The sequence below is a fragment of the Etheostoma spectabile genome, unplaced genomic scaffold (genome assembly GCF_008692095.1).
Source record: "Etheostoma spectabile isolate EspeVRDwgs_2016 unplaced genomic scaffold, UIUC_Espe_1.0 scaffold00005828, whole genome shotgun sequence".
NCBI classification, from domain to species: domain Eukaryota; kingdom Metazoa; phylum Chordata; class Actinopteri; order Perciformes; family Percidae; genus Etheostoma; species Etheostoma spectabile.
In genome coordinates, this window is record NW_022603304.1 from 76,456 (window position 1) to 97,115 (window position 20,660).

At 39.5% G+C, this 20,660-nt stretch overlaps 3 protein-coding genes across 3 annotated transcripts in view; all 3 read right to left on the reverse strand.

Moving 5' to 3' along the window:
- cldn15la (claudin 15-like a) overlaps positions 1-20,161 on the reverse strand; it is a 30,441-nt gene extending 10,280 nt beyond the window's left edge. Inside the window, exons 1-2 of the mRNA XM_032508046.1 lie at positions 20,150-20,161; positions 19,048-19,053 (exon numbers count right to left, since the gene is read on the reverse strand). The gene's annotated coding sequence lies outside the window, so the exon portion shown is untranslated. The remainder of the gene's footprint in view (positions 1-19,047; positions 19,054-20,149) is intronic.
- Positions 1,965-6,186, reverse strand: LOC116677792 (immunoglobulin lambda-1 light chain). Its single transcript, XM_032508047.1, has 5 exons — positions 6,010-6,186; positions 5,599-5,915; positions 4,418-4,460; positions 2,349-2,657; positions 1,965-2,235 (listed from the first exon to the last, which is right to left on the reverse strand). Exons 1-5 carry the CDS (start codon positions 6,050-6,052, stop codon positions 2,015-2,017), a joined length of 933 nt encoding a protein of 310 aa, XP_032363938.1. The 5' UTR covers positions 6,053-6,186; the 3' UTR covers positions 1,965-2,014.
- Positions 12,865-17,861, reverse strand: LOC116677793 (immunoglobulin lambda-1 light chain). Its single transcript, XM_032508048.1, has 5 exons — positions 17,681-17,861; positions 17,269-17,586; positions 15,478-15,531; positions 13,529-13,837; positions 12,865-13,093 (listed from the first exon to the last, which is right to left on the reverse strand). Exons 1-5 carry the CDS (start codon positions 17,721-17,723, stop codon positions 12,885-12,887), a joined length of 933 nt encoding a protein of 310 aa, XP_032363939.1. The 5' UTR covers positions 17,724-17,861; the 3' UTR covers positions 12,865-12,884.
- Positions 20,162-20,660: the final 499 nt, after the last annotated feature.

Here is a 20,660-nt window from a genome sequence, read left to right on the forward strand (position 1 = left end):
ACTCTGAATGATAACTGAACAAAGCCCTGTGTAAAGAAATAGATTATAAAATATGGTTTAGCTCAGTTGGTAGAGTGGGCGCCCATATATAGAGGTTTACTCCTCAGCCGTAGGTTCGACTCTGACCTGCGACCTTTTGCTGCATATCATCCCCCCCCCCCTCCCTCAGCTTTCATGTTGTTATCTGTCCTATGAAAAAATGTCCATGTAAAACAGGTGAGCTTTCTAGATTTAACAGGAATAACTTCATTAACAAGATTAATTAGAAACACTGGTTGCTGGTAGTTATTGTGAGCAGATAGTATTAATAGTAATAATAATTAAAGCTGCAAGCTCAGAAAGGCCCTCGCATCTCCTTGGCTGCCGGGTTTACTGGCGTATCCTTGCAACCGTGCATTTGTGTGACTCTCAGACACTGCAAATTGGGAAAGAAATGGACAGGAAGCTCGCTTTATTTTAGTCCACACACACAGATATGTCCGTTTCTATGACCTCGTGGGGTCCAATGAAAGGCAGCATCCTGATGGGATCCACCCTTTCTAAAGGGTCTAGAAACAAGATTTTAACTGATAAATTATTTTAATTGTATGTGAACCTGACTTTAATCATCAAACACTTTGATATAAATTATAAATCTGAGTTTTGTTCCCCGATGGGGACTACAGCTGACTTCCTGTCCGTTCTGGTACCAGTCATGTTATGTCTATTGCATCCAATCATCACCACTGCTGCACAGCTCCTGACAAGCATGTTGTTAGATTGAAACAACACATTAGAGGATATTCTTTAAATATCCAACATGTAAAAAAGATGATTACACTGTTATGTTGTTATTAATGCTGTTTTACTTAGTATGATTGGACATTATAAATAAACTCATTTAAAAAATAAAGACATGTTTGTTAATCTATCTCCAATGACAAACACCAGACCTGCTTTACAAAGCTGCTTTTTACTGAATTTAATAATTTAAATACCTGATGTTTTCTTCCAAAATGGATCTGGTGGGAAAAACCTCGACCTACTGTAAAAAAGGGACCAATTAAGCTCATATTTCACAACCTTTATTCACACGGCCTTTGCATTTGTTTTTAACATTAGTCCAGTACATTCTACAAGCATATTTCTGCCTCTTATTGTAACTTTACAAGAAGCAAATGCACAAAAAAGAGCAAACCCAACATGGCCCATCATGGCAGTAGAGGCTACGATGATTTCAGCAGTGACTTAGACTTTTAGGGCTCCAAATTCATCGTTCTGTCAAATATCATTTTGACATAATTGCGGCTGCGATCAAGAAACCAAACAGGGAGAGGTGAAGAACGGCTCCTGTGTGGATAACAAAGCAGCAAGTATACGGAGCAGCCACCACATGAGTGAGAGCGTCTGCTTTGTGAGCGCTGGAGGGAAAGACACGCCACTCTCACTGGTCACTATGCTTTCAAAGTGGATTTCTGCTGTGCTGATTAAACTGAGCTTTGACAGCTCGGGGGGGGGGGGACATTAAGGGTGTCACTGGCCCTCTTGTGACCGGTCACTTTCAACAACAGACTTTGGAGCCAGCACTTTGACCGAATAATGTTGTATTTCCCTCCAGTGCAAGCAAAGCAGACATTCTTCCACGTGTGGTGATGATCTGTGTGCTTGCTGTCTTGTTTTATGAACACAGGAGACACGTTTGGCTTCTCCCTGTTTAGTTTCACACTCACAGCGACCTCTACAACTCTCAATTGTTCAATTGGTGCGTGAAGACTAATCTCTTAATTTAACTTTAGAAGAAGCAAATCTCTGGAAAGCACAAAAAGGAGCAAACACATCATGGCACATCCTGGCAGTAAAGGCTACGATGATTTCAGCAGTGACTTAGAACGACGAGTTTGGAGACCTACAAGTCTGTCAAATATCCTGTTGACATAATTCTCAATGCAAGCAAGATAAAAAAATTTTTTTTTCGTGAATACTGATCAAAGTATAAAGGAGATGAATTGATGAGCAGAAATCAGTCGGCACGTTTTCAGTTGGTGGACGGTCTCTTGTTTCTGAGGATCATCAGCAGGGAGAGTCCACAGCAGAACACCAGACTCTTCACTATCAGCTGTGTGTACAGCAGACAGAACAACTTCACTTGGTACTGAGACGGGACCGAAGCTGTTGGAAGAGATGGAGGTGATGGAGTTGAAGGAGGAGATGGAGTTGATGGAGGAGATGAAGGTGATGGAGGAAGAGTAGAAACTTCTGAAACAGAAAAGCAGTGAAACATTTGGAGATGCAGTGAGAAAAGTCAGTCCTCTGTTCTCTTTGACAGCGTCTCCACATGAAGCTGAACACAGTCACCGAGTCTTCATTACCTTGTTCTGTTTGGGCCTCCACTGTCCCCCCCTCATGGTGGACGTAGCAGCGGTATTTATACATGCTGTTCTCTTGCTGATGGATCAGCAAGATGGCGGCGGTGCGTCCCGACTCTCTGATCTCCAGCTGCTCTCCCTCAGCAGGGGGCAGCTCCTCCAGAGGACCGTCCTCCCTTCGTCTTTTCCAGGAGAACTGGACCAGAGGAGGAAACATGGCTGAGGCCAGACACAGCAGGGAGCTCTTCCCCTCCAGGGGGGCTCTGGGTGCTGCTGGGTACACGCTCACCACGGGCTTCACTACCGGCTCATCTGAAGTTAGACAGCAGCAACAAGCAGCACAGACACACATTCACACAGTCAACAGCAGCTCCCAGCACGCCATTCAGTCTGATCCTGGACTACATGGACCCTGATCCCTAAAGTCCTCATCAATACAGCCCAGAGGTCCCTCCATCTACTGGATCACCTTCATATGAACCACACCGCCCAGCTCACGCAGCACGGTTATATGGGAATAAAGACAATTATGGATCTGGCAGTTCATTAAGTCAATGTACAACGTCAATTTACCAAAATTATTATTACTCATTTAATATTGTGACGACATTTTCCTTTATGGAACAGACACTTTCTTTCTATATTAAAATAAATTAGACTACCGTCACATTTCATGCTTAAGCAATTATTAATTATTATAATCTATAAAACACATATGTTAATATATATATTAAAAGTACACAATTTATAAAAAAAAAATGTTATATTTATTTTAACATTTCATGCACAATCACAATGAAATGACGCGGAGCAACAAAAAAAACCTCCAAATTGGGAAATTATTTAAAATGTATGTTCAAACTAATCACAGATAAAACAACGGCCGGTAAGTTTGATAGGTTTTAAAAAAAGTAATCTTAACTCATTTGTCCATGATGTGTTTCAAATAAAGATCAAATATATAAATATACATTTGAACAGTTTACCTGCGTCATTAAAGTTGAACTCTAAATTATTTTTATTATATATGAAATTTAAAAAATCTGCTACATAACAAAAAGAACTTGTTATCTTAATCCCTTAAGAAGAAATTAATAAATAATAATAATAACAAAATAATGGAAAACAAATGTACCTTTGCACAAAGAAATTGTTCTGTTTTATTAGAGTTAATATGTATAATAAACAACATTTTCATCTTTAAATAAAATATAATTTTTTTTCCTTGATATAATAAGATCCATATTGTATATACCATTTAAATAATTAACATCTTATATTTATTCTAATTGCTTCAGAAACAAATCAATATATCAGTAATTTCACAGTTTTTTAGCAACAATTTTAAATTTAATACATATTGACAATAATATGTTCAGATTATGTTAATCATCAAATGCTATTTATATCAATAAAGACACCTATAAAAACATATGTTTGTGTTGTTATTTATCATATTGTGTAATTATTATGCATGATTAGTAATTATTGTAATATATTCAGTATCTATGTGTCTTCATGTATAAATATATCTTCCATTAAAAGACAAATGTACCTTCATATAAAATACAACTGCCTTTAAATTATATTATTAATTATCCTAAACACTATAATTAAAGTTATACCCCCTCAGTTATTTCACAACATTTTCACCTTTAATACACAATTACAATAATATGTTCAGATTATGTTAATAATTAAAAACTATTTTTTTCATTTTACTATAAGGCGCTGAGGATCTAATGCTGCTTAAAATGCGTTCCTATCCCTTAGAAAACAACAACTGATTATTTAGGAGGAAATTTTTCTTTATGTACAGCATCAAACAAAAAATTATCAAATACCAAATACCAAAGTATTTGAAGGTAGTGGTAGTACCGTTGGATCCCTTTTAAAGTCAAACCTTGCTTAAAAAGTTCTTCAGATATTAAAGCAATCGCTGCACGGCTGCAAGAATTCTCTTCTGATGATGAAACAACCAACATGTGAAGCCTGAAGCAGCAGAAACTCATTAAAACACATTTTCATCTGTTCATTAAAATAACTGAAGGACATTAAATGTTAATTCTTACCTGTTACAACCAGTTTAGTTCCAGAGCCAAAGTTGTAGGAGTACTTGTACCCTCCGTCTCCCACAGTGAAACTGAGTGATACAAAAACCTGTCTGCTGCTGAGAGCGTCTGCTGAGGTGAACCAGTCCAAATTATTAACCAGTTTCATATTCCAGCTCCATGATGTTTCTCTAATGTTCATATTAACATGACTGTCTCTTCTTCTCTGTCCTTTTTAGACACACTAGCAGAGTGTCTCTGTGGATCGTTGGTTCAGACGTTCATGTTCCTCAGAGGATGAATTGTTGCAGTGTAGTTTTGTTTTTATCTGAAGAACGAGTTGTGATCCTCAAACTTTTTAAATAACTGCTGAACTTAAAGGTGCTCTAAGCAATATCACGTGTGTTTTAGGCTTCAACATTTGTTGTCACATACAACAAACATATCCTCACTACCTGCTAGCTGCCTGTCCCCTGAACACACTGTAAAAACATCTCACTATCTGCTAGCTGCCTGTCCCCTGAACACACTGTAAAAAACATCTCCTCACTATCTGCTAGCTGCCTGTCCCCTGAACACACTGTAACAATCCAACATGTGATGTTAGAAATGTGTCTGCAAAGCTTTTATTGTGAAGGGGACACAGGAAGTGTTTGCATTAAGAGCAGATCGGCATTGTGATGACGAACAGACTTTAGTCCTGCAGCAGGTCAATCAGAGGATTTTAATCTTTAAATGTTGAAGCTTGTTTTTGTTTTCATTATTTTCCCAATATGGTCTAATTGATTGTAATCAGGAACTGTTTTTCATGAAGGAATTATTTATGTTTTTATTACATGTACATACATTTATTAGCATTATTAATTTATTTATTTGTACTTAACTTACAACTTACTCAGGAAGTGGAATTGTTACTTGTTATTTATTACTACTTAAAAAATAACATTACCTTACACATAAGTTAGAATTTGGAGTATTTAGTTATTGTACTTGTTATATTCCTTTCCAACTGGATTAATAAATAATATAATTACTGTTTTGAAACTTGTAATCCCTTCCACTACTCGTTACTGTGGAACTAGTGGAACATGTGAACCTGGGCTGTGGTTGGCTGATCTCTTCCTGTCTCCAACACTGGTTGACATCTGTTCATCTGGAGGTTTTTGTTCAGGCTGCAGGGATCAGGTCTCACTGTGGGGAGCATCCTTCCAACAGGTGCAGTAGTAGGAGGCTGAATGATCGAGTTTAACTTTCTGGATCTGCAAAGCCCAGCCGTTCTGTTTATTCACAGCTGAGAAATCATCTTCCTGAGGATGATTGTAGCCTAAAGAAACTTCACCATTAATCTTATGAATACGCAGAATCCTTGTGAATGTTTCTGTGTCTCTCTTCTGGAACCAGTATACATAACTACTGTCACACAGCTCAGTGCCTCGACAGCTGAAGGAGACGTATCTACCAACTCTCCTGGTCAATGTTAAATCCTCCTGAATCAGCTGTGTTGCCATGGCAGCCAGCGCTGTAGAGAAACAGACAGGTAGATGAAGGTGAGCGTGACCCAGTGTGTGTTACAGGTGGAGTTTGCCGGCTCCTGATTGGCTGGAAACACTCACCTGAACCCAGACAGCACAGAGCAGCAGCTGGGAGGAGAAGCATTTTGTTCAGTGGTGTTTCCTGTGGGGAACCTGGGGAGAAGTGGAGCTCTGATGCAGCTGAGGCCAAACAAGGACGAGCTGTGAGATCAGACGAGGGCCACGTGGTCCTAACAGCTCCTCACATCTCCCATCAGCCCCTGCGGCGGTACTTTTGGTATTTTTAGATTGTGTTGTTAGTCAAACTCAGTAATTCTGTTTGTGTTAAATCTTCAAATGTCTGTTATGGAAAAAAGAAGCTGAAGGATTTCTGATCATGTTTTTTTTAGGTATTTTTCTAAATGATCATAGTTTCCTAGACAACACTGGAAATACAAAACTCCTGAACTATGACTTTAACCCGTAAACGTCCCATTTGTGTAACTGAGTGTATATTAGACATAAAAGCTCATTATCACTACTGTATTTAGTATCCTGTTGTCCAGTCTCTCCATTAAAGCTACGTGATGTTGGACTGAGGGAAATATTTGAATGGAACATTTCTACATGACTGCTGCTTCATTTTAGACACATTTCACCAACATCCAGCCGGACAGAGTTGGTATTTCTGTAAACTTTGGGCTCTCCACTAGAATCTGAGATGAAGTCCAGAGGGTTAGTTTGTAAAGACGGAGCCAGCGGAGGGCTCAGAAGAGTTTAATCCAGGTGTTGTTATCATATCTGAAGTAGTGGCTCCGGTGCTGCTCTCTGGAAGGAGCTCAGGGCTCTGATCTCTACTTCCTCCATGTTGAGGTCAGCCACCAAATGAGACACTGAGAAACCACCACAGCTGCACTTCTGCCTGTAACAGTACTTGCTGGATCTGAAGCTAGGGGGGGGGGCAACAAGTCCTCCAAATGACATGACAAGATATGTATTTCTGTATCTGACCTTTACAACGACACAGACGTGTTTCAAGATTATTTGTCTCATGCATAGTCAGACACTCACAACCAGCAGAAAGATGACTTCCTGACTCCTGTTCTATGGTTTTAACATAACCTTTAAAGTCATTTAAGGACATTAGACGCTGTAGTCTCAGGGTTTTGAGTGAGTGACATGCACCGACAACACCAAATTAATTCCTAAAATATAAAGCGTACCTTACAATAAATCTTTTAGTGATGGTGATGCTGCTGTGGAGAATCAAACCGTCCCACTGCTGTCCTCTAGTGTCTCCAACAACACACGGTTCCAAACTGTCCTGCTGACGTCCCAATAATTCCTCCATTCATCCTCCAGTCTCTGTTCTTCCCCAGGTTGATTACACCTTTTCTCAGTCGCTTTGGTTCATTTCTCACATCACAACTGAAATCCTCCAAACTTCCCGTTCCATCTTCTCATCATCGGGTCACTTCACATCAAAAAGACGTTTCTCATTTCTTTGAACAAGTTGCAAATGATTGTGTTCAATTCTCTGCTTTCTCCTACATTATCAACTGCTTATGTCATGTTGATCAAAATGTATTATAATGGGTCTTGAATAGTCTCACCCCCCCCCCCCCACGCAACATTTAGGCAACGTTTTAGTTCATAGCATAAGTCTTTACTTGCAAAATACTAATTGAAGAAGTTGTTATAATATGTCAAGCATTCAGTATTTCTATACCTTTCAATTAGACTTTTTTGTAAATAGGTGCTGAAATGGTAAAATGTTCCCAGGTGAACCAAGGTGAATCTCATGAACCTTCAACTGGCACTGCATGTGCAGTTTAAGGAGATTGTCCAATGTTCTCATTTCTGCAAAAAATCGTGGACCCAAATGCAGAGAGGAGGCAAAAGCAAAGTACAAAATGACCAAAGGAAGTACTGAGAAGGCAAAAAACTAATTCCAGGGATCAAGAAACGAGAACAGGAACACGAAAACAAAAGGTGAAGAAACCCAAAACAGAGACAAAAAACCAAGGAACCAGACCAGAACTAACACTGGGAGACGTGACACTACAATGATCTGACCCAGGACAAGGGAAGCACAGAGACTAAATACAGGAGGGCTGGGAAACAGGTGGAAAACATCAGGTAATCATAGGAGGGGGAAAACACAGGAAGTAGAACTAAAGACCAGACAAGACAGGAGGACCTTTGACCATCAGGACTCTCTCACTGTGCAATTAACTGATTAATAATCTACTCACATACATACCTGAAGACTAACTGATTTAACTTATAATTCATACTAAAGCTCTTTTTATAGCTAAAGGTTTTATTGTTATTGTTATTTTTATAGGCTACTGTTTTTCTTCTGTATTCTGTATTTTTATACCTTTTTAGTAAGCTGCTGGACCAATAAAGAGAGTCTAAGTGTAAAAAGCTTTTCTATGATGTAACTAATAGAAGAACAGTTATACCAGTAATACTTGTCGTTGACTGGTGTGTGTTTCTTTATCCACGAGATGTCACTGTTTTTACTTCACCAGTAAACAACAAGAGGTAAGAGCATCATCATGTCGTCATGGGCGACCATCCTCATCAGCATCACCTGGGGACCCTTGCACTTCCTGTGACTAACCACAGGGTGGAGCTCTCTCTCTGTGGTGGTTGCTGTCAGGTTGCTGGTTTAGTTAGAAATGGGTCCGGCGGCCATGTTGGAAGAGCTGATTTATTGTTGTGCCGGTGATCTAAGAGCAGGAAGACTGGTGAGGAAAGGACGGCTAATATTAAAATGTACCTGATGATGTTGCACCGTACTAACTAACATGTTAACATGTGTTGGAAATATATTTGTTTAAACCATATATTGAAGTATGATTAACCACATATTGACGGTGAATAATTATGAATGCTGATAATGCTCCAATGCTTTATTAATGACACATGAGAAGTGGAACTAACTGAATTCTTAGTGTAACTATTGTTGCTGAAGCAGGTCAGGATGTCCTAGGGAGAGACAGCTGAAGTGTGGGAGTGAAGGCCACATCTTATCTGGGGGGACCAGGAGAACAGGAACCAGGTTCAATGAGCTTTGGCCCTGGAGTAAATAAAGAGGGTCAGACTTAGTGAGGAGGGTCAGACCAGTCTGGGACTGCTGCATGCTGAGTTTCATGACTTGTCTCTGGAATATTCCACTGAACAAAAGATCATTCATCAACATCTTAGTCTCTGAGTGTGTTTATCTGGACCCTGAGACCGGAGCAGGATTTGAGCTCCAACACATTAACATGGAGGCTCTAGTTCTGCTTCTAGAGGTGCAGATGTGTTTTTGGGGGGGGGGACAACAAGATGACTTTTTAGTCTCTGTGGTTTGAGTTCTGTCTCTGATCAATGATGACAGACGTAACGCTTATTTTTGGAAAATACTGCGGTCGACTTCTTACACGTTGATGTGTATGTGTAATAATGATGTATTACTACACATTCTTATCAATAATATCCACTGTTTTATTAATCTGAGATTTAGTTAACAATTATTTAGTATCTAACCTGCTCTCTGCTTCTGGTTCCTCAGATTCCCCGAGTCACCACAGCATGTTGAATTAATGTTTAAAAATAAGTCATAGTACGTCGAAAATATTGGAAAAAGTCATAGTATAGCATGTTCTAAAATTATTCTTAAATTATTATGAGTATAGGAGAAAAAAATGCAAAAAAATCATTGTATAATATGTCAAAATTATTACTAAAAGTCATAGTATAATATGTAGAAAAATTATGAAAATTTTTAGACTACTATGTCAAAAAAAGTCATAATACAGTATGGATGAAATATTCTAAAAAGTCATAATACAGTACGGATTAATATTCTAAAAAGTCATAATATGCAGAAAAAATGCAAAAATTCATAGTTTAGCATGTCAAAATTATTTAAAAAAGTCATAGTATAATATGTAGAAAAGTTATAAAAATTCATAGAATACTATGTCAAATAAGTCAAAGTATAGTAGTAGTATAGTAGAATTTGTTTTGGAAAAATTCATAATATGTGCAAAAAAATGAAGTCATAGTAATATATGTAAAAAAAAAATGAAAAAAGTCAAAATGTTGAAAAAGTAGGTCGTAAAAAATGGAAAAAAACTCATAGCATACTATGTCAAAAAAGTAGGAACATTCATAGAATACTATGTCAAATAAGTCATAGTATAATATGAAGAAAAACTATTCAGTATGTTGTACTATGGGAAAATACGAAAGTATCTGAACACATTTATTCCTTTTTTGTTTGCTTCATTCTTAAAAATAAACAGAACTATAACTTATGTGATGCTGTGGTTTTGTATATTCTGCACATGGTTGTTTTTATTCAGTAAATATTGATTTCCTGTTGATTTGAGCTGTTTGTTTCTCAGATTAATAACCAGATCCGAGCTGAGAGAGTGAGCCCTGAGCGCTGGACTCAAACCCGAGTCCCTGAATGGGGGTCTAACCCGAGTGGAGGGTTGTAACGGTCGTTGTGTTGTTGATGTGAGAAAGGCTGCAGAGCAGAAACCCACACAGCCCGTCTGCTGCAGGAGAGGAAGTGGGGACTCGCTGTCAACAGCTTTATGATTTCTAATAACCACTGAGAACAGATTCATATCTGCTGGAAACACTCAGGAACTCCTCCTCCTCTCTGCAGCGGGGGGGCGTCTCTCTGCTGGTCTGGAAGCCTTTTTCCCACTGAGCCCTCCACCCAAACACAGTTTAACTGAGCCCAGAGACCAACAACGATGACCCCCCCCCCCCCAGGAGGTCACGTCCATGGACTTTATTCATGGAGATTTTAGCATTCAAAGGTGAACTTTACAGTTTCTACTTGGATTTGATGAGAGTCCTCGTACAAACACGACAACACACATGAGTTTATGTCTCAGTGGTTAATGTCTGCAATGCAAATACAGCATCTTCTTATTAAATATGATCTTATTTACATACAATGTTGTATAAGTCCGACTCTGAATGATAACTGAACAAAGCCCTGTGTAAAGAAATAGATCATAAAATATGGTTTAGCTCAGTTGGTAGAGTGGGCGCCCATATATAGAGGTTTACTCCTCAGTCGTAGGTTCAACTCTGACCTGCTGCCTTTTGCTGCATGTCATCCCCCCCCCCCCCCCCCCCCCCCCTCAGCTTTCATGTTTTTATCTGTCCAATGAAAAGCATTTCCATGTAAAGCAGGTGAGTTTTCTAGATTTATAAGGAATAACTTCATTTACAAGATTAATCACAAACACTTGTTGCTGGTAGTTATTGTGAGCAGATAGTATTAATAGTAATAATAGTTAAAGCTGCAAGCTCAGAAAGGCCCTCGCTTCTCCTTGGCTGCCGGGTTTACTGGCGTATCCTTGGAACCGTGCATTTGCATGACACTCAGACACTGCAAATTGGGAAAGAAATGAAAAGGGAGCTCTCTGCTTTGTTTTAGTCCTCGGCGCAGCAGCACACATACAAACACACACACAGAATCCTGTTTCTATTACCTTGTGGGGTCCAATGACAGGCAGCAGCCTGATGGGATCCACCCTTTCTAAAGGGTCTAGAGACATGATTTAAACTGATAAATTATTATAATTGTATGTGAACCTGACTTTAATCATCAAACACTTTGATATAAATTATAAATCTGAGTTTTGTTCCCCCCTGGGGGACTACAGCTGACTTCTTGTCCGTCCTGGGGACCAGTCATGTTATGTCTATTACGTCCAATCATCACCACTGCTGCACAGCTCCTGACAAGCACGTTGTTAGATTGAAACAACACATTAGAGGATATTCTTTAAATATCCAACATGTAAAAAAGATGATTACACTGTTATGTTGTTATTAATGCTGTTTTACTTAGTATGATTGGACATTATAAATAAACTCATTTAAAAAATAAAGACATGTTTGTCAATCTATCTCAAATGACAAACACCAGACCTGCTTTACAAAGCTGCTTTTTACTGAATTTAATAATTTAAATACCTGATGTTTTCTTTCAAAATGGATCTGGTGGGAAAAACCTCAACCTACTGTAAAAAAGGGACCAATTAAGCTCATATTTCACAACCTTTATTCAAACGGCCTTTGCATTTGTTTTTAACATTAATCCAGTACATTCTACAAGCATATTTCTGCCTCTTATTGTAACTTTACAAGAAGCAAATGCACAAAAAAGAGCAAACCCAACATGGCCCATCATGGCAGTAGAGGCTACGATGATTTCAGCAGTGACTTAGACTTGTAGGGCTCCAAATTCATCGTTCTGTCAAATATCCTTTTGACATAATTGCTGCTGCGATCAAGAAACCAAACAGGGAGAGGTGAAGAACGGCTCCTGTGTGGATAACAAAGCAGCAAGTATACGGAGCAGCCACCACATGAGTGAGAGCGTCTGCTTTGTGAGCGCTGGAGGGAAAGACACGCCACTCTCACTGGTCACTATGCTTTAAAGTGGATTTCTGCTGTGCTGATTAAACTGAGCGTTGACAGCTCGGGGAGACACTAAGGGTGTCACTGGTCCTCTTGTGACCGGTCACTTTTACCGAATAATCTTGTATTTCCCTCCAGTGCAAGCAAAGCAGACATTCCTCCACGTGTGGTGATGATCTGTGTGCTTGCTGCCTTGTTTTATGAACACAGGAGACACTTTTGGCCTCTCCCTGTTTAGTTTCACACTCACAGCGGCCTCTACAACTCTCTATTGTTTAATTGGTGCGTGAATACTAATCTCTTAATTTAACTTAACAAGAAGATATTCTCTGGAATGGACAAACAAGAGCAAACACATCATGGCAGTAGAGGCTACGATGATTTCAGCAGTGACTCAGAACGCCGAGTTTGGAGACCTACAAGTCTGTCAAATATCCTATTGACATAATTCGCACTGCAAGCAAGTTAAAAAAAAATTTTTTTCGTGAATATTGATCAAAGTATAAAGGAGATGAACTGATGAGCAAAAATCAGTTGGCACATTTGCAGATGGTGGATGGTCTCTTGTTTCTGAGGATCATCAGCAGGGAGAGTCCACAGCAGAACACCAGACTCTTCACTATCAGCTGTGTGTACAGCAGACAGAACAACTTCACTTGGTACTGAGACGGGACAGAAGCTGCTGGAGGAGATGGAGGTGATGGAGTTGATGGAGGTGATGGAGGAAGAGTAGAAACCTCTGGAACAGAAAAACAGTGAACCGTGTGGAGTTCAGGGTTTATTATGAGGCTTTAAGGTGGTGCATTCAAGGCATTGCGGCACCGAATAAATATGATCTTGAAAACTGACTCAAAGACTTTTCTCACATCTAATGATTGTATCTGGTTTAGCAAGTTTTGTCTTTAAGCGTTTTGAGTTTTATTTATTTATTTCTGCTTTAGCTTTTCCAATGTTTTAGACAAAAATATGACAATTATGGTATCAAATGGTGTTAAATTGCATAGTTTGTTTTAATGAAAATTATTAATTTTCCCTAAATCTTCAGCCAAATAGGTGCACCTAACCCTTCCACAAACCTACATAAAACACTGGTTGCAGTGAGAAAAGTCAGTCCTCTGTTCTCTTTGACAGCGTCTCCACATGAAGCTGAACACAGTCAACGAGCCTTCATTACCTTGTTCTGTGTGGGCCTCCACTGTCCCCCCCTCATGGTGGACGTAGCAGCGGTATTTATACGTGCTGTTCTCTTGCTGATGGATCATCAAGATGGCGGCGGTGCGTCCCGACTCTCTGATCTCCAGCTGCTCTCCCTCAGCAGGGGGCAGCTCCTCCAGAGGACCGTCCTCCCTTCGTCTTTTCCAGGAGAACTGGACCAGAGGAGGAAACATGGCTGAGGCCAGACACAGCAGGGAGCTCTTCCCCTCCAGGGGGGCTCTGGGTGCTGCTGGGTACACGCTCACCACGGGCTTCACTACCGGCTCATCTGAAGTTAGACAGCAGCAACAAGCAGCACAGACACACATTCACACAGTCAACAGCAGCTCCCAGCACGCCATTCAGTCTGATCCTGGACTACATGGACCCTGATCCCTAAAGTCCTCATCAATACAGCCCAGAGGTCCCTCCATCTACTGGATCACCTTCATATGAACCACACCGCCCAGCTCACGCAGCACGGTTATATGGGAATAAAGACAATTATGGATCTGGAAATTCATTAAGTCAATGTACAACGTCAATTTACCAAAATTATTATCACTCATTTAATATTGTGACGACATTTTCCTTTATGGAACAGACAATTTCTTTCTATGTTAAAATAAATTAGACTACCGTCACATTTCATGCTTAAGCAATTATTAATTATTATAATCTATAAAGCACATATGTTAATATATATATTAAAAGTACACAATTTATAAAAAAAAATGTTATATTTATTTTAACATTTCATGCTCAATCACAATGAAATGACGCGGAGCAACAAAAAAACCCTCCAAATTGGGAAATTATTTAAAATGTATGTTCAAACTAATCACAGATAAAACAACGGCCGATAGGTTTGATAGGGTTTTAAAAAAGTAATCTTAACTCATCTGTCCATGATGTGTTTCAAATAAAGATATGTATACATTTGAACAGTTTACCTGCGTCATTAAAGTTGAACTCTAAATTATTTTTATAATATATGAAATTAAAAAAATCTGCTACATAACAAAAAGAACTTGTTATCTTAATCCCTTAAGAAGAAATTAATAAATAATAATAATAACAAAAATAATGGAAAACAAAATTTACCTTTGCACAAAGAAATTGTTATGTTTTATTAGAGTTAATATGTATAATAAACAACATTTTCATCTTTAAATAAAATGTAATTGTTATTTTCCTTGATATAATAAGATCCATATTGTATATACCATTTAAAATATTTAACATCTTATATTTTATTCTAATTGCTTAAGAAATAAATTAACATATCAGTGATTTCACAGTTTTTTAGCAACAATTTTACCTTTAATACACATTGATAGTAATATGTTCAGATTATGTTAATCATCAAATGCTATTTATATCAATCAGGACACCTATAAAAACATATGTTTGTGTTATTTATCATATTGTGTAATTATTATGCATGATTTATAATTATTGTAATATATTTAGTATCTATGTGTCTTCATGTATAAATATATCTTTATTAAAAGACAAATGTCATCATATAGAAAACAACTGCCTTTAAATTATATTATTAATTATCCTAAACAATATAATTAAAGTTATACTCCATCAGTTATTTCACAACATTTGCACCTTCAATACACAATTACAATAATATGTTAAGATCATGATTATTTAGGAGGAAATGTTTCTTTATGTACAGCATTAAACCAAAAATCCTGGAAGTATTTGAAGGTAGTAGTAGTACCGTTGGATCCCTTTTAAAGTCAAACCTTGCTTAAAAAGTTCTTCAGATATTAAAGCAATCGCTGCACGGCTGCAAGAATTCTCTTCTAATGATGAAACAACCAACATGTGAAGCCTGAAGCAGCAGAAACTCATTAAAACACATTTTCATCTGTTCATTAGAATAACTGAAGGACATTAAATGTTAATTCTTACCTGTTACAACCAGTTTAGTTCCAGAGCCAAAGATGTAGTAGTAGTCGTACCATCCTCCTCCCACAGTGAAACTGAGTGATACAAAAACCTGTCTGCTGCTGAGAGCGTCTGCTGAGGTGAACCAGTCCAGATTATTAACCAGTTTCATATTCCAGCTCCATGATGTTTCTCTAATGTTCATATTAACATGACTGTCTCTTCTTCTCTGTCCTTTTTAGACACACTGGCAGAGTGTCTCTGTGGATCGTTGGTTCAGACGTTCATGTTCCTCAGAGGATGAATCCTACTGACTTTGATACGTTTTAATCCAGTAACATCATCAGATCACATTTTATATTCTCCATTATTATAAATTTATAAAGTCTGTGTGTTGCAGTGTAGTCTTGTTTTTATCTGAAGAACGAGTTGTGATCCTCAAACCTTTTAAATAATTGCTGAACTTAAAAAACATCTCACTATCTGCTAGCTGCCTGTCCCCTGAACACACTGTAAAAACATCTCCTCACTATCTGCTAGCTGCCTGTCCCCTGAACACACTGTAAAAAAACATCTCACTATCTGCTAGCTGCCTGTCCCCTGAACACACTGTAAAAAACATCTCACTATCTGCTAGCTGCCTGTCCCCTGAACACACTGTAAAAAAACATCTCACTATCTGCTAGCTGCCTGTCCCCAGAACACACTGTAAAAAAACATCTCCTCACTATCTGCTAGCTGCCTGTCCCCTGAACACACTGTAAAAAAACATTTCCTAACTATCTGCTAGCTGCCTGTCCCCAGAACACACTGTAAAAAACATCTCCTCACTATCTGCTAGCTGCCTGTCCCCAGAACACACTGTAAAAAACATCTCACTATCTGCTAGCTGCCTGTCCCCAGAACACACTGTAAAAACATCTCCTCACTATCTGCTAGCTGCCTGTTCCCTGAACACACTGTAAAAAACATCTCCTCACTATCTGCTAGCTGCCTGTCCCCTGAACACACTGTAAAAACATCTCCTCACTATCTGCTAGCTGCCTGTCCCCTGAACACACTGTAAAAACATCTCACTATCTGCTAGCTGCCTGTCTCCAGAACACACTGTAACAATCCAACATGTGATGTTAGAAATGTGTCTGCAAAGCTTTTATTGTGAAGGGGACACAGGAAGTGTTTGCATTAAGAGCAGATTGGCATTGTGAGGAGAAACAGACCTTAGTCCTGCAGCAGGTCAATCAGAGGATTTTAATCTTTAAATGTTGACGCTTGTTTTTGTTTTCCTTATTTTCCCAATTTGGTCTAATTGATTGTATTCAGGAACTGTTTTTCATGAAGGAATTATTCATGTTTTTATCACATGTACTTACCTTTATTAGCATTATTAATTTAATTATTTGTACTTAACTTACAACTTACTCAGGAAGTGGAATCAGTTACTTGGTAGTTATACTACTTAAAAAGTAATATTACCTTACACATTAGTTAGTATCAAAGGTATTTAGTTATAGTACTTGCTATATTTACATATATATATTACTTCCTAACTGGATTAATAAATAATATAATGACTGTTTTGGAACTTGTAATCTCTTCCACTACTCATTACTGGGGAAAGTATCCTAATAATATAAGAGTAATATATTACTTAGTACTGCGTTAACACTGTTTGTGACTCTGGCTGAGATGGAGGGGGAACATGTGAACCTGGGCTGTGGTTGGCTGATCTCTTCCTGTCTCCAACACTGGTTGACATCTGTTCATCTGGAGGATTTTGTTCAGGCTGCAGGGATCAGGTCTCACTGTGGGGACCAGTTTTATAACAGGAGCAGTAGTAGGAGGCTGAATGATCCAGTTTAACTTTCTGGATCTGCAACTCCCAGCCGTTCTGTTTATTCACAGCTGAGAAATCATCTTCCTGAGGATGATTGTAACTCTTATCTATGTAACCATTACGCCGGTTAATACGCAGAATCCTTGTGAATGTTTCTGTGTCTCTCTTCTGGAACCAGTATACATAACTACTGTCACACTGCTCAGTGCCTCGACAGCTGAAGGAGACGTCTCCACCAACTCTCCTGGTCAATGTTAAATCCTCCTGAATCAGCTGTGTTGCCATGGCAGCCAGCGCTGTAGAGAAGCAGACAGGTAGATGAAGGTGAGCGTGACCCAGTGTGTGTTACAGGTGGAGTTTGCCGGCTCCTGATTGGCTGGAAACACTCACCTGAACCCAGACAGCACAGAGCAGCAGCTGGGAGGAGAAGCATTTTGTTCCGTGGTGTTTCCTGTGGGGAACCTGGGGAGAAGTGGAGCTCTGATGCAGCTGAGGCCAAACAAGGACGAGCTGTGAGATCAGACGAGGGCCACGTGGTCCTAACAGCTCCTCACATCTCCCATCAGCCCCTGCAGCGGTACTTTTGGTACTTTTAGATTGAGTTGTTCGTCAAACTCAGTAATTCTGTTTGTGTTAAATCTTCAAATGTCTGTTATGGAAAAAAGAAGCTGAAGGATTTATGATCATGGTTTTAAGGTATTTTTCTAAATGATTATAGTTTCCTAGACAACACTGGAAATACAAAACTCCTGAACTATGACTTTAACCCGTAAACGTCCCATTTGTGTAACTGAGTGTGTATTAGACATAAAAGCTCAGCATCACTAATGTATTTAGTATCCTGTTGTTCAGTCTCTCCATTAAAGCTACGTGATGTTGGACTGAGGGAAATATTTGAATGGAACATTTCTACATGACTGCTGCTTCATTTTAGACACATTTCACCAACATCCAGCCGGACAGAGTTGGTATTTCTGTAAACTTTGGGCTCTCCACTAGAATCTGAGATGGAGTTCAGAGGGTTAGTTTGTAAAGACGGAGCCAGCGGAGGGCTCAGAAGAGTTTAATCCAGGTGTTGTTATCATATCTGAAGTAGTGGCTCCGGTGCTGCTCTCTGGAAGGAGCTCAGGGCTCTGATCTCTACTTCCTCCATGTTGAGGTCAGCCACCAAATGAGACACTGAGAAACCACCACAGCTGCACTTCTGCCTGTAACAGCACTCGCTTGATCTGAACTAGTCCTCCAAATGAAATGACAGGATATGTATTTTTGTATCTGACCTTTACAACGACACAGACGTGTTTCAAGATTATTTGTCTCATGCATAGTCATACACTTACAACCAGCAGAGAGATGAATTCCTGACTCCTGGTCTATGGTTTTAACAGAACCTTTAAAGTCATTTAAGGACATTAGACGCTGTAGTCTGAGGGTTTTTAGTGAGTGACATGCACCGACAACACCAAACTAATTCCTAAAATAAAGCATACCTTGTAATAAAGCTTTTAGTGATGGTGATGCTGCTGTGAAGAATCAAACCGTCCCACTGCTGTCCTCTAGTGTCTCCAACAACACACGTCTCCAAACTGTCCTGCTGACGTCCCAATAACTCCTCCATTCATCCTCCAGTCTCTGTTCTTCCCCAGGTTGATTACACCTTTTCTCAGTCGCTTTGGTTCATTTCTCACATCACAACTGAAATCCTCCAAACTTCCCGTTCCATCTTCTCATCATCGGGTCACTTCACATCAAAAAAGACGTTTCTCATTTCTTTAAACAAGTTGCAAATGATTGTGTTCAATTCTCTGCTGTTTCCTACATTATCAACTGCTTATGTCATGTTGATCAAAATGTATTATAATGGGTCTTGAATAGTCTCACCCCCCCCCCCCCCACAACATTTAGGCATTAGTTCATAGCATAATTCTTTACATGCAAAATCGATTGAACAAGTCATCATAATATGTCAACATACAGTATTACTATACCTTTCAATTAGACTTTTTTGTAAATTCAATTCAATTCAATTCAATTTTATTTATAGTATCAATTCATAACAAGAGTTATCTCAAGACACTTTACAGATAGACCACACTCCAGAATTTACAAGGACCCAACAGTTCTAGTAGTTTCCTCCAGAGCAAGCAACAGTGCGACAGTGGCGAGGAAAAACTCCTTTTAGGCAGAAACCTCGGTCAGACCCAGGCCCAGACCCAGACCCAGACCCAGGCCCAGGCTCTTGGTAGGCGGTGTCTGACGGGCCGGTTGGGGTTAATGAAGAGTGGCAATAACAAAATAGAAAAAATTAGTAGTTTGTAGCAGTTCTTTGTAGTAGTTCATGGCATAGCAGGACGCTGTGCGGCATTACAAGGCACAGCAGGACGTAGCAGGACGTTGCAGGACGTAGCAGGACGTAGCAGGACGTAGCAGGACGTAGCAGGGCGTAGCAGGACGTAGCGGGGCGTAGCGGGACGTAGCAGGGCGTAGCAGGACGTAGCAGGACGTAGCAGGACGTTGCAGGATGTAGCAGTTGAACATGGCATCACAGAACGTGTAGCGGGACCATGGCGACAGCTGCTACCCTGATTTCGGAGCCTCTCTGATCCAAGGGAACATGCTGGGGAAAAAGAACATAAGGACTCCGGGGAATGACTCCCCAGAGCCAGGTTAGTAACTAGGTTAGTAACTAGGTTAGTAACTAGGTTAGTAACTAGGTTAGTAACTAGGTTAGTAACTAGGTTAGTAACAAGCCTTTCTGGGACATGGATGCACATAAATGAAAAGATGGAAAGATAGAGGAGAGAGGAGCTCAGTGGATCAAAATAAGTCCCCAGCTGTCTAAAATTATTACAGCAAAACCAAGAGAGACAAGGTAAAGAGAGCTCCAGCCCGGCCGGGCTAGAACTCTCCCCAACCGGATCGGGCTGTATGCCAAGTCTCCCTTTAGTTCTATTATATTCTTGATTATATGATAGATAAATCTGAAAACTATGTGACTAACTACTACTCCCTAACAATATTCGATTCTATGCCCTAACTATAAGCTTTATCAAAAAGGAAAGTCTTAAGCCTACTCTTAAATGTGGAGACGGTGTCTGCCTCCCGGACCCAAACTGGAACCTGGTTCCACAGGAGAGGAGCCTGATAGCTGAAGGCTCTGGCTCCCGTTCTACTTTTAGAGACTCTAGGAACCACCAGTAACCCTGCATTCTGGGAGCGTAGTTCTCTCCTAGGGTTGTAAGGTACTATAAGCTCTTTAAGATAAGATGGAGCCTGACCATGAAGAGCTTTGTAGGTGAGAAAATAGGTCATGAATTGGTAAAATGCTCCCAGGTGAACAGAGGTGCTTCTCATGAACCTTCAACTGGCA